General features: G+C 40.0%; 1 protein-coding gene across 1 annotated transcript in view; it reads right to left on the bottom strand.

Annotated features, from left to right (window-relative positions):
* The window catches only part of XPO4 (exportin 4), a 166,794-nt gene that overhangs the window by 34,556 nt on the left and 108,848 nt on the right, over positions 1 to 23,390 (bottom strand). Inside the window, exons 8-14 of the mRNA XM_050937160.1 lie at positions 21,120 to 21,277; positions 20,674 to 20,848; positions 12,607 to 12,783; positions 9,667 to 9,809; positions 9,371 to 9,516; positions 7,726 to 7,903; positions 5,313 to 5,472 (exon numbers count right to left, since the gene is read on the bottom strand). Of these exons, the coding sequence (XP_050793117.1) occupies positions 5,313 to 5,472; positions 7,726 to 7,903; positions 9,371 to 9,516; positions 9,667 to 9,809; positions 12,607 to 12,783; positions 20,674 to 20,848; positions 21,120 to 21,277 (1,137 nt within the window). The remainder of the gene's footprint in view (positions 1 to 5,312; positions 5,473 to 7,725; positions 7,904 to 9,370; positions 9,517 to 9,666; positions 9,810 to 12,606; positions 12,784 to 20,673; positions 20,849 to 21,119; positions 21,278 to 23,390) is intronic.

Raw genomic sequence — 23,390 nt, 5'->3', positions numbered from 1 at the left:
ATGATGCAAGAGGCGCAGCAAAGAGTCGTCACTAGGGCTATTGAGGAGGTCTAGTGGAAGGAAGGCACAAACCACAATTGAGTCGAGCTGCATGCCAATGAAGTTGATCGTCTGCGTAGGGAAGAGCACTGACTCCTCCTCATTGATGCAAACGCCTAGAGAGGCCAGGAGAGCGCAAAGAGTGGAGATGGCAGAGCTAAGCTCCTGTTGGGACAGCACAACAAGGAGCTAGTCATCAAAGTAGGGGCACACCAAGTAGTCAAGGCAGCACATGTGAGCCACCACAACCACAAAGACCTTTGTGAAGACTCACGGAGCTGTCACGATGCCAAAGGAGAGGACTCAGAATTGATAGTGATGTCGTCCCATCTAGAAATAAAGGAATATCCAGTGGCCCAGGTGGACGTCGATGTGGAAGTATGCATCATTCATGTCAAGGGCTGCAAACCAGGCGGGAGGAGGGGATGGAGGGGGAGGGAGGAGATAATAGAAGCCAGCGTCACCATATGGAACTTGGATTTTTGGATAAAGGTATTTAGTAGGTGACAGTCAAGAATGGGGCAGAGCTCTCCGTCCTTTTTGGAATAAGGATGTATGGGGAGTATAAACTTCTGTTGTAGAAAGCATTGATAGGCGGGGTCCCCTGGAGGCATTGGGATGGGGGACTCTGAAGGGGGAATGAAAAATTCTGTGGCATATTCTTAGTGGATAATCTCCAGTACCCAATGGTCCATGGTGATCTTGCCCCAATGGTGGCTGAATAGGGCAAGGCAGCCCCCAAAGATGATGTGTGGGGCCGCGGGTGGCAATGGTGAGAGTTTGCAGCTCTCAAGCGACACGTCAAAACTTTACTCTGGGTTGTTTGGGGGTGAAAACTGAGGAAGCGGTTGCAGCAGAGGTGGTAAGACCGGTGGTGCCGGCATGGGAGTTCCTGGTGCCACAGGCTGTATAACAGGTTGGGTGCATACAGCTTCCTCTGGAGAGGAGGAAGCAGCTGTAGGGACCAGCAATACTGGCTCAACTTCCACCTCGGAGCCCGACGGTACCAGCAAAGGAGACGAGGCAGATTGATATGAGGCCTGGGAGAGAGGGTACTGAGGGCGGTATGGGTCCCAGGGTAGCCAATGGGGCCAAAGAGTAGAGAGCTGGGTGTGCAGCAGACCTGAGGGGTATCAGTGCCACACCACCAAGGCCAGGTCGTAAGCAGGAAGTTAAGGTGGGCAGGCGGTAATGAGAATCAGATCTGTGCCTAGATATCAGAGAAAAGATTGGCTCTTGTTCAGAAAAGCCTTTGGAATCTGAAGATGCCTCTGGAAACAGGGGAGCAGACTGTGTGGCAGTGCAGCACAGGCATGGCCCTCTCCAGCAGGAGCAAGTCATCCATCACAGTGGACCGCCTGGAGAAGTGATGGACCAGAGAGCAGCAATGAAGATGGGTCGGGCAGTTCCAGCTCTTCCGTGGAGAGATGGCACTCCAGGCAGCCAGGAATCCATGCAGTATCCTTGGTGGCAGCGGGAGACTGCGGTGGAGCATTTATGCCAGCTGGTTGTACTGAAGGTCATGGAAGCGATGTGGGGGGATGGGCAGTGAGTGTGCAGGAGACCGCACAGAGCGGGCCACTGATGGTGTCGCCGGATCAGTTTTCTTCTTTGCCTTATCCTCAAGGCAGGGAAGCTTTGGTGCCGGTGCAGTGGGGTCGGCACGTGACTTCTCACCCAACCTGGCTCAGCTTGGGGAAGAAAGGCTGTGCTGAGAAGCATCCCTCGACAGGGACCTGCTTCTATGCCTAGGAGAGTGCTTCCTACTCTCATGCCTGGAACTGTCAGGTCCGAGGCAAGTAAAGTGCTGGCATGGGTGCTCTCCGCCGGTTCTGATGATCCCAGATCTGAGTGGGCGTGCAGCCTCATGGCCTCCTCCATGAGGTGCTTTCTCAGGCAAAGTTGTCTCACCTGTTGAGCCCATGGCAGGAAAGCCTTATTGATGGCACAGCGATACAGGCTTCCCCGAAGCAGAAAAGAGCATTGGTGCTCATCATTCACAGAGAACAAGCGAGGACAGGAAACACTGGTCTACAATTTTTGAGAAGTCGTCTGCTTCAGAGATAAAATGTGATATTTATTATGTATTTTGATGTGCTGAATTCAAATATGACAATTAAAACAACTGATTGGCTACTGTTTCTAAGATATTTAAGTTTTTACATTTTATGTCTATGTATATTGTGTAGATAGTAGAGTTTTAATCATAAATTGTAAACCTAGGTCTTTTCATGTGTTTATGGTTGCTTTACATGATAATATTTCACCTGTCCTGTTTATGTAACACTTTAAAAATCAGCAAAAGGGTTACAGAAATAAAATTTATTATGAAACAAAAGGCAAAAAACTATTAGGTACATAGTTTAGTCCTATTCAGTGTCTACTCGGTGCTTCTTGGCTTGTCTCTTGTATTCATTAAATGGAGCATCTCTTGTCACTGTCCAGCAAGAGTCTGCAAGCATTGATGGGCTCCATTTGCCCTGATAGCCTGCCAGGAGATTCCACTGCTGTAGTCTGGAGCCCAAAAGCTCTGCCTTACTCTTGGGTAGTTCCAAATCCCTGACATGGTCATTCAGTTCACCTTGTGTTAGGAAGTGTGGTTCAGAGGAGGAGGATGGGAGAAAATGTGGGTCCTGTGACATTGATGGTTCAGGACCAGAAGTTTCATCCTCTTCCTCGTCTGACTCAAGTGAGAATGATTCTGGTGCATCAGGAACCGGCAGTCCTTCTCCGTGGGGTACTGGGCGTATAGCTGATGGAATGTTTGGATAATACACAGTCCATTTTTTTTCTTTGACACACCTTTCCCAACGGGAGGCACCATGCAGAAGTAACAATTGTTGGTATGATCTGTTGGCTCTTTCCAAATCATTGGCACTGTAAAAGGCATAGATTTCCTTTTCCTGTTCAACCACTGGCGAAGATTTGTTGCACAAGTCTTGCAGCATATGTGTGGGGCCCACCTCTTGTCCTGATCTCCAATTTTGCAGCCAAAATAAAGGTGATAGGCTTTCTTAACCATAGTGGTTATACTGTGCTTTTGTGATGCAAAAGTCACTTCACCACAAACATAGCAGAAGTTATCTGCACTGTTCACACAAGTATGAGGCATCTCTGCTCACTTTGGCTAAACAGAATCATAGAGTATCAGGCTTGGAAGGGACCTCAGGAGGTCATCTAGTCTGACCCACTGGTCAAAGCAGGACCAATCCCCAGGCAGGTTTTTGCCCCAGATCCCTAAATGGTCCCCTCAAGGGCTGAACTCACAACCCTGGGTTTAGCAGGCCAATGCCCAAACCACTGAGCTATTTCCACCCCCCAAATATCAGGGTTGGAAGGGACCTCAGGAGGTCATCTAGTCCAAGCCCCTGCTCAAAGCAGGGCCAATCCCCAAGCAGATTTTTACCCCAGTTCCCTAAATGGCCCCCTCAAGGATTGAACTCACAACCCTGGGTTTAGCAGGCCCAGGCTCAAACCACTGAGCTATCCCTCCCCAGAATGTGTCCCTTTGCAAAATCAAACACTGACAAATAAGAGAGCACAACACTGTATGATTTCTAGAGCTGATATAGGGCAATTTGTTCAGCAGAGTGATGTAAGCTTCGTTATGATTGCATCATCCATGACTTCTAGGAAGAACATGATGCAATTCATATCATGTATGATGCAATACCAGCTTCAGATTGCATCATTCATTGTTTTGCCTAAAAAGCAAGTACTGTCCAAACCCAGTGATAGATTTGTTCATAGATCCAGTCAAAGATGTATTTTAGTCATTTCTGGTTTAAATTGAGATCCCTTCCCTTTATAACTCACTTATCCTCCGCCATTCCCAAGTCAAGGGTCGTATATACTGACCCAATAGCATATCTTGAAAACTAGAGCCAATCAACAATTTTAAGCATCATTTTCGTTCTCAGTGACCCAGAATTAGTAAAGTTGGACTACATTTATTTCAGAAGCATTTTGGCTGTAGAGCAGTGAAACAGTTCTTAAACTGCAGATTGTGGGGCACAGTCCCCAGAAGGGACCCTGTATGACCCCAACCGGGGAAACTATCACTAATGAACTATCACAACTATGGAAAACTATCTACACTACAAAAACAACAAAGTAATACTATATACAGGAAAAGTAAAGGCTATCTTAGTGTAAAGACAAAGATCGCAGAGGACTAGGGATTCTGACTCCAGCCATGCGGCAGTAAGAGGGAACTGAAGAGGTGTAAACCAACAGGGCCTATCATAACCTGTGCTGGGAGCATAAAAAGAGCACTGCGCACGTGCAGGTCAATGGACATTGCTCTGAAAACTTTCCAGCTCCAGCACATGGCATATGTGCACTTCATCAATCAGATAAGAATCAGTCTTTCTTCACAAAAATAACTAAAAAATACAAACAAAGACTAAGAAGGAGCCTTCAGTATCCCAAATTTCATTAAGGATGATCCTCTGAGAATTTTAATATCCCTGATTATTTCAGCAATAGAAGCTATAAAAATGCAGTCACTATGTCCTCCTTAGTCAGTGCAAGCCAGCAAGTCTTCTACTATTGATCTGTAGTTCAAATGTGTCAACAGGCTCCAATCAGCATCAGAACTCCATTATGTTTGTCCTGTTCAAACAGCATATAAGACTGTCCATGCCACAAGGACTGCCAAATAAATAGTGGGTGAGGTAATATCTTTTATTGAACCAACTTCTGCTGGTAAGAGAGACCTGAAAAAGAGCTCCATGTAAGCTCAAAAGCTTGTCTTTCTCACCAACAGAAGTTGGTCCAATAAAAGATATTACCTCACCCACCTTGTCTCTCTAATATCCTGGAACCAACACAGCTACAACTACACTGCATTCTGAAATACTAACAACATGAACATGGGCATGGAACATAATGGAGTGGGGAGGGTGAAAAAATGACTAACAGGAACACAAGTTCACACCATTTGGACTCTTCTTAGGTTCTGGAGCATAAGGTTTATTTGAGCATAAGCTTCCGTGGGCTACTATATCAAAGCCTACAAAACGGGATTTAAAAATCACAAAAGTTATTTGTAAGTTATGAGTGTAGCTATTCACGCTTAGAAAAAAAATGTAAATCGAAAACACTCTTTTCAGGTTATGACTATACACACTAAATTCTAAAACAAACCACAGCTAATGTTATAAATGTCAGCAACTGGAGGTTTAAAAACTCTAACACTACTTTATGAAAGTGGATGTTAGTGTATACTCTACAGTCCATTAATACAATCAAAATTGCAGTTAAAGTCTTACCTGGTCATACAGTTTTTCATCCACTAGGAGATAGGTCTTTGCCCAACGCTTAAGAAACCATACAATATCTTTTCCCATTTGTGGACTCAGAAGGTGTGTTAGATCCGCCCTTATTGCTCGAGATTCTACTTCTGAAACTCTTAGAATAGCAGATAATAACCTGCAAATACGAAGTATAATTAAGATACTTGACTTTGGGTTTTGGTGGATTTTTATCTTTTGAGGTTTAAGCAGGGTCAATTACCCAAGCAGGGTGGCATGGCCACACCAAAGATTTCCATTCTTCATGGAATAGGGTGGAAGAAGCAAAACATCACCAAGTATTTCCTCTCTCTACTGATGGAGTGTAAGCACCCTCAGGATATTCTTTCTTTACACATGGATGGTGGAATGGGACAGAGATGCTAGAATATCCTAGTCAAGTCCAAGAGAATGCATTTGAAATTGGACTCTGTATCACTACAGCAGAAAGAATTCTCTCCAATGCTCTGACATCAGGGGAAATGGGAAATATTCCAATTGGAACACTGCCTAGAGGACTAAAAAAGCTTTTATTGAGACATCGGTATTTCCCCTCTCCCTTGCATTATTACTTATAAACTTTGGACAGTTTCAGGAGTGCCTTTTGGAGCATGTGCAAACTAAATCAAACAGTGAAACTGTAAATTATCTCACTATTTTTGTTACTGTATAGTGTATATACTTCCTTCCCCTCAACCATATCCCTGATAGACCCAAACGACTCTCTTCATTTAGAGCATATTTTATTCCCTACTCCACTGGACACGCACAATTGGACAGTATTGCTTCCTTTTTTTTTTTGCCAGCTAGAGGGAGGGGTCATCAAGGAGCAAGATAAAGGTGCTCCTTTACCTTTCAAAGTATAGCATTTCCACATAATTTCTAGACCTGTTAATCCAGGGACCAAATGAATGGGAATGAAAAGCCATCTCTAGCCTCCTACAGTAGGTTAAGGCTGGCATGAGACAGACACAGAAAAGTAATTTTAACCCTGGGTGAAGTAACTTCCACATCCATTAGTGTGCCACATGATCCCCTTAATTTGACCGTCATATTCTGAGACTGTTCTGAGCCATCATTTTTTTTCCTTCTTCCTTCTTTCTGCATTAATCCCATCAAGCGGGGTCAGTGCTGAGTCCTCTCCCTTCAAAGTGCTCTGTTCAATGCCATATCCTCTACCACAACACATCAACATGTCTTCCTTTATGACATTCCACTACTTCTTCTTAGGCCGGCCTCTGTCTTTTTCCTTCAGTCTTGATATGTTGGGATTCTCTTATCCTCATACCTGTCAGGACTGTACTTTACATGACCAAACCATGTGAGCCTGCACTCCCTCATTTTTTTGTTTATGGGTCTTTGAGCATGTCTTTAACAGACACATTCCTTGTGTGGTCTTTCTTCTGACTCCTCTCATCCATCTTAATGTCTGCATTTCTGTTCAATGGATCATTTGCTCATGTTTCTTCTTTGTTGCCCAACACTGAGCACCATACACATCATTCTTCTTCCCAAAAAGGATGGAAATCCCTTCTGAACCCCTCACATTGGTCCTTAAAATAGGCCAGTAACTGAGTGTCTGAGCGACAGCATTCTTTCCCTACCGAAGGCCAACAGAGCTGCTTCTGGAGCAATCCCAGGGACCAACACACAGTTCATGACAGAAACAGACAGACCCATTTAATACTTTGGAAAGCTTGGCAAATGGTCATTTTGTTTATGCACACTGTAGAAGGCAGTATGCAAATAATCTATATAGTTTTATCTAGAGATTTTAATTCACTGATGTTTCAAACATTTGTCTCATATGTTCAAAAAAGCAACACCATTTATTTTGATTCTTGATATTTACTGGCAAAAGATTTATTTCTACAAAGATATTTCTCCATCTCTACTGCAAATCAAATTCAGCAATTCTCTCCAGGATCTTGTTCCACCTTCCCCTGATGACTACCTACTTACCTGTCTGCTCACTCTAGCTCTGTACTCTTGGGACTTTCCTGAGTCACTCACATTTGGGAGTTAGAGGAGTAATCACTTGTATTTGTCTTGCCCCATCTTCAATACTTTTCAATCCTACCTTTTCCCATGTCACTAAGTCACCTTTAGCTTAAAATTTCACCTTAAGACTGTTACTTTAACCTACAATTGATTTAATCCTTCCTACCTTTTCTTTCCTACCTTTATAGCATTACCTTATTATCCCTGTACTAAAACCATTTTAAAAGACAGAGATCTCTTTTCCTTTCCCATATTCAACATTCATGCACTGCTTCCCTTTTTCCTACATGCATGAGACCATCAATATTCAAGTTTTATCTCCTATCCACCTATATACATTTGTTTGAGATACTCTGAATGGAAGTTGCTATAGACTGTGTTGTATTCTTACCTAATTACAGAATCAGTTCTGTTGTATCCTGGGATGGAAGAGGCCTTTTCTCCTGGAGATCCTAGGATCTGAAGTGTTGTATTGATGTCAACCTCAGTTGAATGCTTAATGGAATATTCCATTACTTCTGGAGGTATTAATGGAGTCTCTCCCTGAGTATCATTAGCTAAGAGGTAGCCTAAAGTTGAGAGAGAGGAAAAAGTGACCACAAGTTTTTTGCCCTAGATTGTTTTTGCATTTTAGGACTTTGCTTTTTAAGTCTATTGGCTTTACAACAGATGTTAAATGGCATTGGAATCAATCCTGACTAACAATGCTAAAGATATCTCTTAATCAATTATGTATTTCAGTACTGTGTGTATAGATGAGAGGAGAGATCCTAAAATTTTAACAGGAAGCTAAAGATGAAAAGAATCCCTGAATAAACAAAATACAGAACACATGTTTGCTTCACCTGCAGATACCAGAACTGATGCCTCTGTAGAATAATAAATTTTTACACAACATTTCTAATAGCTTTCTTTCCGCAGCCATGTGATAAAATGTCTTCATTTTACAGTTTTGACTCATCAATCTAAATTGAGATTGCTAACAATCCAAGCCTCTTCACAGCTGTCAAAAGAATGCCAAACAAACTTACCACAAAAAAAAAGGTTTCCTCCTTTCCACAGCAAGTTTAGCTCAGGTAGAAGAAGGTATTTAAAAGTACAATAGTCTTATGTCCAGGACAGGCCATATTCATTCCTGATCTAGTGACAACTGTAATATCCGATGTATCATAACTCACCAGAACTAAAAATAAAAACTTTATCCCATAGGGAATAATGGTATGGCTAGTAAACTGTATACCATATTTGCATCAAGATCTGGTAATCATTAAGACATCATCAAAAATCACAAAGCAGTGTTTTATTAAACCTCTTAAAATATGCACGTTTATTCCAATATTTCTGCCACTGTGGCATGGGCATAGTAACTAAGGAAATTTGGTTTTATGAATCAATATAAAAGATAGCACCAATAAAAAGTTTGAAACTTAAAAATGTTTCAAAAATAAATTGCCCTAAAATGTAGCAAAATATGTATGGTGATGTGTGGTTGCATCAATGTTTTATTGACACTCTATTTGGGATGATCTGTATAACCCAGTCAGGTCTTTGTCACTCCTTAGTAACATGGCCATCATAAACTCATGCCAGTAACTTCATTATGCCATTACATACCTCAGATAGTCTCTATTTATGATCTTTCATTGACAGCAAGCTACCTGAATATGGTGACTGACTATACTTAAGAACAAACAGGTCAAAAGTGTATGACAAAATCAGTACAAGCACAAAAGGTAAGATGTCTTCTGTTAACATTTTTCTAAGCATCTTTATCAGAAACAAATTATTTCTAATCAAAATTAACATAAGGAAATAAGAAAAAGAATGACAAAGTAACTCAGTATTGTTGAAGGGCAAATGATACGTTTGCCTCTTGTGTGTGAAGCATCTATATGAAATGAAAGATAATGAGCACATACAAATCAATTACAAGGATGAGACATATGGGCTGATATACGCATTGCAGTTTTGGCTGAGGAGTTCCAGTTTCAGATGCAGTATACCAATATTTTATGTGTTTAACACTTTCCACTAACCTGTGACTAAAATAAGCCAATGAATATCCTCATACAGGTCATCAAGCACTTTATTGTCAATTGACCCTGATGCTGGTGAGGCAAGTAACTGCTGCTGATGTCTTTGTAACTGACCATGGAGCCTTGTCACTCTGTCTTCTAATAAACTGAAGAAAAACAATGAGCAAATAACTTTATGTAGTCATTACATAAATTAAGGTTATATTAAAGAATTAAAAACTCTGCTTAACATTAGACTCTTTTGTTTTAATCATCTGACTGAAGTATAGTACACTTCTATAATTATAATCTTGTACCTTGTAAGAAGAGGTATACAGTGTTCTGCAGCAATTCTTCCAAGCATGCCTACACTGGCCAGCTGGTCAGAGAACTGGTCTCTGTCATCTTCCTGCAGTTCGCTTATTTCTTCTTCCTCCCGAGAGGCTACACCATTGGCAGTCTGACGTGATTTTAAATAAGTTGAAAGTCATCAATGTATATTATACAAGATATCTACTGTGTTAAGAATATCATGTTATGATTTTCTTCTTCTTTGCACTTTTCTACATACTATTCAATTTTTTGGTGTTCCAGATTGAAAGTCAGAATGCACATTTAAGTTTAATAAAATATACGTAGAAGAATTAAGAAAGGAGTTGGTAACTTAATGCCCATGGTTTTCTGGAATCAGGAATGGGACTAGGTCTTACCTCTGAAACAATCACTGAACTCTGAACTCAATTCTTTTATATTATTGCATTCCAGTTTTATAAGTCCAGATATTAAATGAGATTATTTCTAATAAATGGAGGACTTACAGACTGGCCACTGGATGCCAGTGAGAGACAAAACATGATAGGAGAAACAGAAGGAGAAAAAAATAGGAGGAAAAAAATCCCACCCTGTCTCCCAAACTTTTCTATATGAATCAGGAGCTCAAACAAAATGCAATCTATGATAGGCCAAGTGAAAATGGCTTTAGGTGCATTTGGCTGACCCTTCTGATCACACTTAACAGGCTCAATCAATCAAGGACAAGTGAGCAAAAAGATTCCAAAATTCAAACACATCACTGTTGGCTCGCAGATACACTAGTTCAGGCACTAATCAAGACTGAATTACTACATTTGCTATTTGAGTCACACACACAAGAGACCAGGAACTAATATTTTAAGCTGTGAAAACACTGAAGCTGGATATTTTGTTTGCCAACTTTATACACAAGTCATGACAAAGACAATGTTGCCAGTTCTAGAGATTTTATTGCGAGTCCTACCATGTCTGGTATTTTAAAATCCTAGCTCCTGGAGTCCTGTTATTACGTAAAAATCAGAGCTTTCATTAAGGAAAGGAAAAGTTTCCAGCCCCCATTGTTTACAGAGTAAAGGTTGAAAAAGTGAATACTAAAAGCTCAAAGAATCAGAACGGAAATAAGAACCACCTTACTTTTTTTTTTTTAATCTCATGATTTTTAGTAAATCTCTATTTTTGAAAACTCAGGTTGGCACATTGCAAAGAACTCTTGAGTAACTTTATGACTTATTTCCAAGAACAAATACACTACATTTCTGGGACATGGATTTCAGTGTTAACTGGAAAGTTAAATATCCAATTGCAGTAGTTGATAAGGAAGAGAGAAGACTGTGTGTTAGAGAAAAATATCTTTTTGCTGTTATTCTAGAAAGGAGCTGGGAAACTTGAATCCAAACCTTAAGTCCTCCCAAAGTGCTTTTAAATGCCTCTTTTCTTTATCTAAACTGGCAAATAATTCTCTTTTGGTCACTTCAAAGTTGCAGCTGCTTACTGAAGAGTGCTTTCGTATTTGAAAGTTCCAGCCACTGCTTTGATATTGAACAAGCAGCATTCTGAAATGCCAGCTGTGGCTTTTAAAAGGTTATTCATGGGATAAACGACTTATCCCACAGTAGGACATGAATTAACCTGTGTATACAAGTTATGTCAAGACTGTGGGGGTTATGAATTCAAGGTCTCTTGTAAAATATTCTTCTCTATACTGACACTCTTACCACCACCTGTTATGTATCAAGAGAACTGAAGTAGGTTTATATGGTATTTTTCGGAAGTGAGGTATCTCAAAGCCCTTTAAATACGATCAAGTTTAAAACCATTAAGAAAATTACTGTATAAAAATTGGGCAATCATTAATATGCTCAAGATTTACATTCAACAGTCTGCATCAGAACCTGTTTTAAGAGGAGGAATGTTGGGATGGATAACAGTTATTTTCTTTTTCCTGTGAAAATGCCATGGAATGTTTAAAATTTCCTCCTGGACAGCTACCATGGAAAGGCTGTATGGACCCTGGTTTACCATTTTATCCAAAAGGACCGTCTCTCTACAAATGCAGTTTCTCCCAGTCTGAGCCCACAGTCCTACTGTATATTTGATAAGTTTACGCATATAAAACACACTTAAAAGGGGACAACTAATTAAGAATCTGGCGGTTAAGTACAGAGGGAATTAACAAGCACACTATCAGGTTTATAATTCCACTGAAGGGTTTTTGGTTTAATCATAATTCTGCCAAAAAGGTAGTAATTTGTTTTGTCACGAGACCCAAAGATGGAAGGATAGGAGGCAAGCAAATTTTTTAATTATGGGGCTATTTAATATATTTAATAGCATCAAGGTTTTAAAAGCATTCTCCAACACTGCTCTCCCCTTATTTTCTCTTTAAGATGAGAGAAAAAGGCTGATGAAGAACCCTCTCCTATGTCAAACTGACCACAGTGTAACTGCTAATCACGTTTTTCATCACTACTGCATACCATGTAAAAACATTTCTGTTACCTCCTTTAATAGTTACTTAAGTAGTGTATATCTAAGAAATGTTTAATTACTGTATACCAGGGAATGGCAACCTTTGGCACGCAGCCTGACATGGGTTAAGCACCCCGGTGGGCCGGACCCGGACCCGTTTGTTTACCTGCTGTCTGCAGGTTTGGCCAATCGCAGCTCCCACTGGCCGTGGTTCGCCACTCCAGGCCAATGGGGATGGCGGGAAGCGCAGACAGCACATCCCTCGGCCCGCGCTGCTTCCCGCAGCCCCCATTGGCCTGGAGCGGTGAACTGTGGCCAGTGGGAGCCACAATCGGCTGAACCTGCGGACGCGGCAGGTAAACAAACTGGGCCGGCCCACCAGGGTGCTTACCCTGGCAGGCTGCGTGCCAAAGGTTGCTGATCCCCGCTGTATACTCTAACAGAGTGCTTATTACCACCTCAGATTAAGAACTTACCAAATTCCTTGTACCATCAGGAGCAGCTAGGTGGCACTGAATATAAGAATTAAAAACCTGAACAGCATGTGGGGTGAAGAAGCCTTTGTGGAAATGTTTGTCATCTTGTACCAAGGTAAGCCAGGATTCCAGCAATTTATCATATGCCTCCATGTATACCATGTCATCTTTGTCAAGCTGTAAGAAAAAGATTATTACCAAACTAAACAAAGCGAAACAAACCAAAATTGCATTAGTAATCATAAATCTTTAACAGATATTCTACACATTTTTATAAACAATTAATATAAAGATCTGAGCTGAATTCAGTTACAACTACTATAAAAGATACACATAAGAATTCAAATGGATTTCCTGAAGTGATATCACATAACAAGGGCCAGCAAGTTTTCGTGCTGGCTAAACTTTTTTAAAAAACTGGCACTCTAAAAAACAAAAATAAAGTTAAGAAGATTCTTCCCTGCACCTAAAAGTTTAACACCAAAATCCTCTTCCCAAATTACAACTTTAAAACATTTATGATTTAGATCAAAATGTTCAAATCTGGGTGCCTAAAGACAGGCACATAAATAAGTAATCTGATTTTCAAAGACGCTGCACTCACAGCTCCTCTTGATACCAATATTATAATATATAAAATATAAAATATATTATAATCACACACATATACTTAAGGCTGCGTTTCAATCATGGAGGTCGTGGATTCCATGACTTTCTGCTACGTTTGTGACTTCCGCAGCTGCAGTGGCTAGTGCATCTGACCCCAGGGCCAGCTGCTTGGGCACTCCGTGGCCAGCCGCAATGGCCGCTGCTCAGACAGCCCTGGGCAACTGGCTCCAAGGACCATCTGAGAAGCAGTTGTCCCGGGGGCAGCCAGAGCGGCGACCCCGGATGCCGCTGGAGGAGTGGTTCCCAAGGGCCTTGGAGCAGGGGGTCCCCTAGAGTAGCGGAGCCCCAGGAGCAGAGATTTAGTTAGTATAGATATTTATAGTAAAAAAGTCATGGACAGGTCACAGGCTGTGAATTTTTGTTTATTGCCCGTGATCTGTCCATGACTTTTACTAAAAATATCCATGACTAAATCTTAGCCTTATATATATTAAATCACTCTTTTTTAAAAAAAGAAAGAGATAGGGTGGTGAAAGAATCCTCTGTTCTGGAGAGAAGGATTATCAGGATTTGAATCCTCACGGTACACAATTACAGGTAAACAATTTTTTTTTTAAATGATCATTCAAAACAGGTGATTAATCTTGGAGACTAAAAATGGCAGGGATAATTCCACAAAACCACACACAAAACAGACAACTGAAAAGTGCAAGTAGTACAAACATACATTTGAGAGTAACATTTAAAATAGTTGAGCAGAGGTTACAGTTTACAATTATACACACAAAAGAATAAGATGCCACAGAATGGAAAAGTAAAAAAGGGTCTCCAAATGAAGTTACTACAGAGCAGGACAGGTGAGGAGCCCTTGTCCGAAAAGTTTCTTTAACACTATTTGACCAAATCATTAATATCCTGAGGCAGAAATTAAATAATTTTTAGTAAATATATCCAAATGACACATAGCCTTCTTGCTAAAGTGCAGTTGGAAAAACATTGTAAGTATACTACTGCAAGACCTGCCTTTTAAAAAATGGTCCTTATCATGACCTTTTAACAGGTCTGCCATGGTATAATAATAATTTGGTACAGTAGAACATAATGAATTGATGTCTTCATAAAATAAAAAGTGAGTGACTATGTCCTTAAGTCTCCTCCAGATAAAAGCTTAATGACCTTTTAACAACAAGCTTCTAGTGAAAGTCCTCATTGTGATGGACATGTGGGGCAAGGGAAAAAAAGTTGGGATGACAATTCAAGATGGAAAAAATTTAAGACACTTTTTTAGCACCAGACTTTCTTCAAGGTGATCATATTTTCAAAATAAAAAACCAGGACATTCATAGATGCAACCATAGAAAGGGGAGTAGGGGGAAGAAGGGGAGGAAGAAGAATTTTATTTGACATAAAAAAGACAAAATTGGAAGACAGACAGCATAGTAAACCAGGACTGGCCCAAGGCAAATTTCTATCCTCATGGCACACTTTATCCTTTCCTTTTAAAGTAATTTTTAAAGCCTGGTTACATATTGCATCATTGTGCATTTACCTTTTCTATTATGTAAAAATTTACTATGTTTCCCTTGCATTAGTTCTTTTTACTTAGGCCTTGTCTACAATGCCACTTTACAGCGCTACAACTTTCTTGCTCTGGTGTGTGAAAAAACATCCCCCTGAGCACTGCAAGTTTCAGTGCTGTAAAGTCGCTGTGCAGAGAGTGCACCAGCGTTGGTAGCCACGCTCCCAGCACTGGTAGCTACTCCCCTTGTGGGGGTGGGGTTTTTTTTGTTTTTTTTTGTTTTTTTAATAGCGCTGGGAGAGCTCTTTCCCCCAGTGCTGGTGTCATGACTACACAGCCACGTTAAAGCACTGCCGATGCAGCACTTTAACATTGCTAGTGAAGACATATCCTTACCCTTCGCTCTTCTCCTCCTTCCTTCTAACATACAACTATCTTTTCCCAGTCTATATTTTCCATTCAATATCATTTTTCTACATTGCATAACTACTTTTCTCTCTCTCGCCCTCTTTTTGCCCCCAAAATATGTTAGATGTTCTTCCAAGTTTCCAATTTCTCCCCAACTCCCCCTCTAGTGCTCTTCTCCTCTGAACACTTGTGGAGTTGACATTTTTGAATGTGTTGGTGTGACTACTGCCAACATCTGACTCAGTGACATGTATATCTCTTGGACTGGAGGATTTTTTCCAGTAACTCAGTGTTCTGAATGAGTCATGAAACAAACGGGTATCACTAATATTCAGTTGAACAAAAAAAAGCATCTATACTAATTTTAATTTTCACTCCAAACACTGATCACACTGAACACTTGTTCTGCTGGACTGCTTGTTCATGGTGAACACAGTGTAAATTTAACTCTATACAGGAATAAGTCTTGAATTAAAACAAAAAAAATCTGACTTGATTAAATGAAAAGCTAGGGCACTTTCAGGTGTTCTAAAAAGTTTCTGGATTATTATATAAATGTTCTGGTAAAGCCACTTTACCAGTCTTCAAATACTTTATAATAAAGATGTATTGATCACTAGGACCTGAAGTTCACTTCAGCATATTGCATATGTCACTGCCAACAGGAAAGTGGTCTCTAAGAAACTTAAGCTCACAGGTATAGAGTTGTTTTTGTGAGGGCGCACTTGCAGTAGGTTTTTGCCTGGCTGTACTAGTTTTTATTTCCTTTCCTACTAGCTAATTGGGCATTAGGAATGTCCTAGGTGATACCATCCATTTCCACACCTGTAGAGTTCTCTAACTGCAATCCTGCCTTTCCCAGATTGTTTCTATAGAACACACACACTTATGGACCAGTCAAGTACATGGCCACAAATGTTACAAGTTTGTAAACATGCAGTGTCAACACAAACCCAAAAGGCATTAACTCAGAATTGGTAGAGCTGTTTCCCTACTGAAAATCTGAGATACATCACGTATCCATACATGCATGGTAAAATCCAGGGCATACAAAAGAGGTATAATTTTTCCTAGTGACATTATGAATGTTGCTTTTGACAGATTAAAAAAACCCAAACACCTATGTTTCCAAGATCCAGAGTGGGTTTGAACCCGGCTGTTATGAACATCAGCAAATCCCTGGAATAAACCCACTTTGTTCTTTCAACTGGAAGCATACTATTCTAAGAGTAATTTAATTTCTTGCAATCTCTCTTCCTCGTGCTGTTGAATCTGAATTTAAGAACAATACTTCGATATAATTTCTCTAAAGCAATTATGTATCCCATTAGACAATGCTGAGGATTCATGTGCTCTAGGTAACCACAAGCCTTTAGGGATAAGAGATCGCTAGTCACCCTCCAAAAAGACAGATCCTCCCAGGCAGATACTGCTACAGTTTGGCAATTTGCTGTAGGTTTTCGCTGCTTGTGATTTTACAGAGACATGGAGTGCCCCAACTCTGAGTATACTAATCACTTCTGATACCATATTTAAGATGCGTACGCTGGCTCTAAGACTGGTTCCTTTTTCTTAGTCCCTCAGGAACAGGAGGGTGGCTGAGGGTCAATGGATGGCTTTCCTCCCTTTCGCTTTAAAAACTAGGTCTTCGTCTTTTCTCCAAAAGATCCATCATATGAAATACACCTCTACCCCGCTATAACGCGACCCGATATAACATGGATTCGCACATAGCGCGGTAGCAATGGGTCTTCAGCGGCGCTTTAAAGGGTCTGGGGCTCCGGCTACTGCGGGGAGCCCAGGGTCCTTTAAATCACCGTTGGAGCCCTGCCGCTGCTACCCCGGCACTGCAGCAGTGGGGCTCGGGTGGCGCTTTAAAGGGTCCGAGGCTCTGGCTGCTGCAGGGAGCCCCGGGACCTTTAAGTCACCGTTGGAGCCCTGCCGCTGCTACCCCGGGGCTGCGGCAGCGGGGCTCACCAGTGATTTAAAACGGCCCAGGGCTCCGGCTGCTGCAGGGAACACCGAGCCCTTCAAATCACCACTGGAGCCCTGCCAGCGCTACCCCGATATAACGGCATTTCACCTATAGCGCGGTAGGGATTTTTGGCTCCCCACGACCGCATTATATCAGGGTAGAGGTGTATCCTCATGCTTCTGCTGAACCTCTGTATGAAAGCCTTATAAATGTAACCAAAGAGCATCAGTCCCATAAATAACTGCATTTAATGTCTTTGTCTGTTACAAATCTGTAAAATGCGGCAACTTAACCACAGATGAAGTTTGAAAATATACAGCATTTAAGATTCTCATGAAGAGGTATGTAAGTGTTATCCCCATTTTACAGATTAGGAAATGGAACCTCAGAAAGGTTAAGTGACTTGCCTGGAGAGCACTGTGGTCTAGTGGAATAAGCATTTGTCTAACAATGGTCAAGACAAGGGTTCTAATGGACTGAGTTGCTCTCTGACCTTGGGCAAGTTAACATCTGAGCTTCAGTTGCCCAAACTGTAAAATGCAAAGAGACATATTTGCCTACTTCATTGTGATGTTGCACTCTATATGATTTTACGAAAATATGCTAATGTAACTGGAATATGCTTCATGCAGAAGGTCTCTTGTAAGGTATCATTACAAAGCTTATAATCTACTGAGTGTGATCATCCTATTTGTATAAATGTACCACTCTTGTATCTGAAACTAGAAATATGAAATATAACACTGAGGGCCTATTGTAATTATGCAACGTATGGGCCATTAATGGTGGTTTGGAATCTTGATGACTCCCATTAACCAGGACAATTGATTGCAGATGGCTGTTTTACCTGTAAGTCTTCCTGTATACGTATGTGCTGGCAAGTGGGTAATGAAGTCGTACAGTGACATGTGATCACGTCACCTGAACTAGAATCCATCTTTAACCTGGTTCTTTTCCACTGGGGGGGGGGATCCAGAGGGACAAAGGATTTTCACCTTATTCGAAAGATATATAAGTGGGTGGAACAGAGAAAAAAGTCAGAGCCATCATGAGGAATCCCCTAGCTCCCACCTGAGCTGGAACAAGGGCTGTACCGGGGAAAGGACTGTGCCCAGACTAGGAAGGCATCCAGTTTGTGAAAAATGTATCGAAACATCTCTGAGGGTGAGATCTTATCTGTATTCAGTTTCTTACTGTATTAGACATAGACTTGCGTGTTTTGTTTTATTTTACTTGGTAATTCACTTTGTTGTGTCTGTTACTACTTGAAACCACTTAAATCCTACTTTCTGTATTTAATAAAATCACTTTTTACTTATTAATTAACCCAGAATATGTATTAATAGCAGGGGGATGGGGGAAACAGCTGTGCATCTCTATCAGTGGTATAGAGGACGAACAATTTATGAGTTTACCCTGTATAAGCTTTATACGGGTAAAACGGATTTATTTGGATTTAGACCCCGTTGGGTGTTGGGCATCTGAGTGTTAAAGACAAGAGCACTTCTGTAAGCTGCTTTCAGTTAAGTCTGCAGCTTTGGGGCAAGTAATTCAGACCATGGGTCTGTGTTAGAGCAGACAGGCATGTCTCACTCAGCAAGATAGGGTGCTGGGGTCCCAAGCTTGGCAGGGAAAGCAGGGGCAGAAGTAGTCTTGGCACATCAGATGGCAGCTTCTAAGGGAGTTTCTGTGATCAAACCCGTCACATTCATAACTGTTGTCAGTAGCTACCGATGTGGTGCTCTGCTCTTGTTTGATGACAACAGTCGGCTGCGTGCGTGTTCCCTCTGTGTGCTGTCTCGGCTCTGCGCAGATAGCTGACACAGCGAACCCCGAGAGAACCCCCAAAGACCACAGACTCTAGTAAGGTACGAAGGAACCCAAGCCAGGTTTATTGTCAAATGAAGCACAGTAATAGTTTCCTGTAGACTCTACAGGACATACTACGAATGTGTCCCCTGGCAATGGACACAGCTCAATCAGTGGCGGGACTTTCCACTGCCCCCTAGGCTGGCCAAAGATGCACACTCCAGGACCTATTTTTATACAGTTACAGGACAGATTACTCATCCCTCCTGACATATTGAGGTACAGCCTCTTGGCTCATTAGGATGCTGTCTCCCCTTCAGTCATGTTGTTCCAGACATACAGATCTATCCATCATGCTGTCCTGTCTTTAAGATGCACCTGCCTGTTCCTTGTTATGTCTATGGAGTGTCCTGATGTCATCTTGGCACAAGTTCCTCTTCTCGCTACTTCTGTGAGTGAGGCCTGCCTCTGGCTCACAGCCCAGTTTTTGCTTAGCAGTGCCTGGAAGTACTTTGGTTCAGGCTTCAGATTAGGCCTCTGACACAAGAGTTTATGTTTCAGGGCCTCATCTTACTACAATAACTAATGTGGAAAAGTATTTTATAATGTAAGTGCTAATTGTAAAGGTCAGTCAACAGCAAAAGTTGGAGAACTCAGGCCCTTCCGGCAATGAGAAAACCTCCACATAATACATTTTAAAAGCTTTTCAATATAAGATCTTTCTGGAGTTTTTAGTTGGTAAAGCCCAAATAGATAGAAAGCCATCTTTTTATAAACATATAATCTAAGAGAAAAAATTATTAAACATTGCTAATAAACAAGGACAGTTTTATATTCCTAAGTTCTATTTTTACACCACTGTGTAGCAAATTTACAGATATTAGTTCTCATTATCATACACAGGAGCTGCACAGTTTATCTGCCTTACTGACTATGTGTCTTCTTCAAATAGCTCCTCTTGGGATTGTTTCATTTTTAATATTACTCTCCTGGGCAGAGAAATACCGGGATAGTAATTGCTCATGGTTGTAACATACAACTGCTTTGATATAACAACAACAAAACACTGAATTACCTGACCATCTAAATTTGTAAAAAAATTATCTGAACTGAGTCAACAATCAAGGGATACTTAAAACAGCCACTAAGACACAGGATGGGGGCAGTAACAGAGAATATCATAGCCGATGCATTCACTTAAACAGAGGTTCAAGCTTCAGGTAAGTTTCAATTTGCCCATATGTGCACATAGCCATTCCAGGCTTTCAAATCTGTAAATTGTTAACCATTTATAAGCACTTCTCAGAAGTTCTAACTGAACACTTAAGCAATATTTAATGCCTATTATACTTGCTAGTGAAACTGTCAATTTTAAATGAAGACGTTTAACAGGTATTTTAATCAAAATTTTAATTCAAGTTTAAATTTGTTAGACAACTATTTACAAGGTGCATAATTATTTCTATTGTTCTTCATTATTAATTTTACTGGTCTACACATATCTCTTCTACATCTGATTACAGTAATGTAAAAATAAACTAAAAGTTAACAGCAACTTTCTCTCAAACAAAACTAATGAATCTTAGAAAACATATATTACAGAATGGGGCTAAGGCATCCAAACATTGTTAAGTCATTACAAATCTATTACGTTCTTATGTCTCTTGTTAATTTGATGTTCATCATAAATGGAATAAAAGAACTCAACTCTTTCAAGAATCAATTGCAGTTCAAGAACAGTACTCACCACTTCTTCCAGTGCAGCACTTCTCCCAAAAGAACAGGTGAGGTGCGTGAGGCAGTTAACAAATGAAGAGAAAAGTTCATTTGGAATGGCAGTTAAAACATTGCGAGGAAACACAGTTATCAGGTTGCTGAAAACACTGGAGATTCCCATTGCTTCAGAGTCCTCTATTTCAATTCTATAGATAGAAACAGCAGGTTTGGTTTTTTAGAAATTAGGAAAAAAGCTTAACATTGTTCATTTTATGGATGAATATTCTGCATTTAACAAACCAATATATACTTTATACTCTTTTCAGGAAATACCCTTTCAAAAAAACATTATTCCATTTTAATAGTCCAACTCCAAACAGAAATTATGCAAAGAAATAAGCTATACTGGCTCTCTCCCTTCACTCCAAAGTAAAGATTAAAAGATGCCGTCTAAATTTAAAGGGCAAGTGTACGTACCCATTGATAGTATTCAGTAATCCTTCAATGAAATGTGCCAGATAATCAACTTGTGAACCTTCATCAGGAAAGACTGGTCCATGCAGAGAAGCTAGCTGTGCTAGGCACTGTAGAGAGTCTTGTGCCATATCTGTATCCTCTCTGATTTTTCGATGTACCTTTTACAAAGTGAAATAAATTAATAATACATGGAAAACACATGCATGTTCTTACAACAGTCATATGGCTCTCAATCCAAAAGAACAGACACCAAAAAAATCTTACCCTAATTTCTAGTCAGTCTGAAATGACATGGCTTCTATAGCATCTCCCTAAACCAGAATAAACATCAATTTTGCTCCTCAGTTTATTAGCATCATGAGCCATGACTTAACACACCGAAACTAACACTTAACTGGGTCCTACCTACATTTTAGAAATTGAACTGTTTAGTTCATGTTATGTCTTAAAGAGAGAAACAGATGCCAGCCAGTCAGACATACTGCTCCTTCTAAAAACAGCAATAATGACAGTCATCTCTATTATGCTAACTATGCCGAAGCTACAGTGACTTGCTAAAGTTAGTTGATAAGTTCAATCAAGATTATATAGATGTTTCTTTAGCAGAGGTAAACACTGAAGGCACACAAAACGTGCACCTCACCCTTGGCAGAAGCTCTGAGACCACTAGTAATCTTTTCTCATTTCTGCAAATGGAGTGTTACATCACTACTTATGTGGTTACCAATTCTGGATTAAAATAAATCTAACATATCAATAGATTTAAAACATATTTTTACATACTTATTGCAATTAGGAAATATGGATTTCAAGGCTTTTATTAGGACAAGCATTTTACTTCTACAGGACAAAGCAAATAGTATAATATAATGGTATAATAAATACTAGTATAGTCAGCCTCTCAAAAAAACACAGTCTTGTTAAATTGATATATATAAAAGCAAAGTTAAATATGTATAACCGTTTCTCTATTTAGCACCTCAGATGTTACCCAAGTGCTACTTGTGCAACTAACATGAACCTCTAAATGATACAGAAAGACAAGTTACAACTATTTTAACTTCTGAAAGATCAAATCACATGAAAACACAATTTTGGAATTTAAAACAATTCTGCTCCACTCCACTCTATTAAAATAAATCTTACACGATGTAGAAATTAGGATTTTTCTCCTTTAAAATGGCAGTTTTACAAAAAACTTGGAAGTATTCAAATTTGTTAGTTCAAATAAGTGTGTAAATGATCACTCTTCATTTAATTTTTATATTTGAACAAGAATTTGATATCTACAGAAGCAAAGGCTGCATTACTTCAAAGGCAACATTAATGATATAAGACTTAAGCAGTGCTACTTAAAACAAAAGTAACAATGTGCTGTTTTGATCTTTGTGCATTCACAAATGATTTAACAAACTGATGTATTCTTTAGTTTCCATTAAATAAAATAAATGTTTAGTATTCAGAAACATTCATCTTCTGTATGTGATGGATAAGGCAGTTACTCAAAATTTAACACTGAAGAACAAATCTGAAGTCAGACATTTAACTCAGGGACTTCTTAAAACAGTTAAACTAGAAAGGGTTAACGTGTAAACCCAAAAGTTATTTGCATTAGGAGGTTCACAGCTGACAGTAGCAACTGTCTAAATCGTCTAGACAGCTGTTCAGATTGTGTGTGGCTGTTAAGAGTTTTGCCAGGAAGTTTTTCACCTTTTCAAGAACTGCTGGAGCAAGATAAATTTTCAATCAAACAAATGAATCTCCTTTATAAAACACTGAATATAGATGTTCATTCAAACTCACGTGTCAGACAAATCACTTTTGGTTCTAGAGATTTATATATGCTACATAGTGCCCACCCCAACAGAGTTTTGAGTATATTATTTCTCTGCTTTGCAAACGGAACCCTCGCCTGAAGAATTTTGAGCTATAAGATCCCAAGAGATGTGATATTAAATAAGATTAGCATAGCAGTTTACATAAATAATCTGAATGCTGTGGCTGGGCTGACTGCAAATTAAGCAAATATTAACAAAAATTAGTGGTAGAAAATTACTTTTACCCAGGTTTAATATCAGTTTAAAAAAAACCAAAAACCATGTGTTGCTCAGCTATTTTCCAGTCATCAGATCTACTGTTGACCTTTTTGGTTTATATCCAGCTTATAACGAATGGAGTTTTATGCAAAACTTGGATGGAGAAATGCAAAGATATTGCTAGTTTTCAACTGTTCCGTTGAGCAGTGTTCCAGCAGCAGTGAAAACCTATTGT

Source organism: Gopherus flavomarginatus, chromosome 1, assembly GCF_025201925.1.
Source record: "Gopherus flavomarginatus isolate rGopFla2 chromosome 1, rGopFla2.mat.asm, whole genome shotgun sequence".
Taxonomy (NCBI): Eukaryota; Metazoa; Chordata; order Testudines; family Testudinidae; genus Gopherus; species Gopherus flavomarginatus.
Note: the sequence above shows the minus strand (reverse complement) of the source record. Positions and strands in the feature narration are given on the sequence as shown.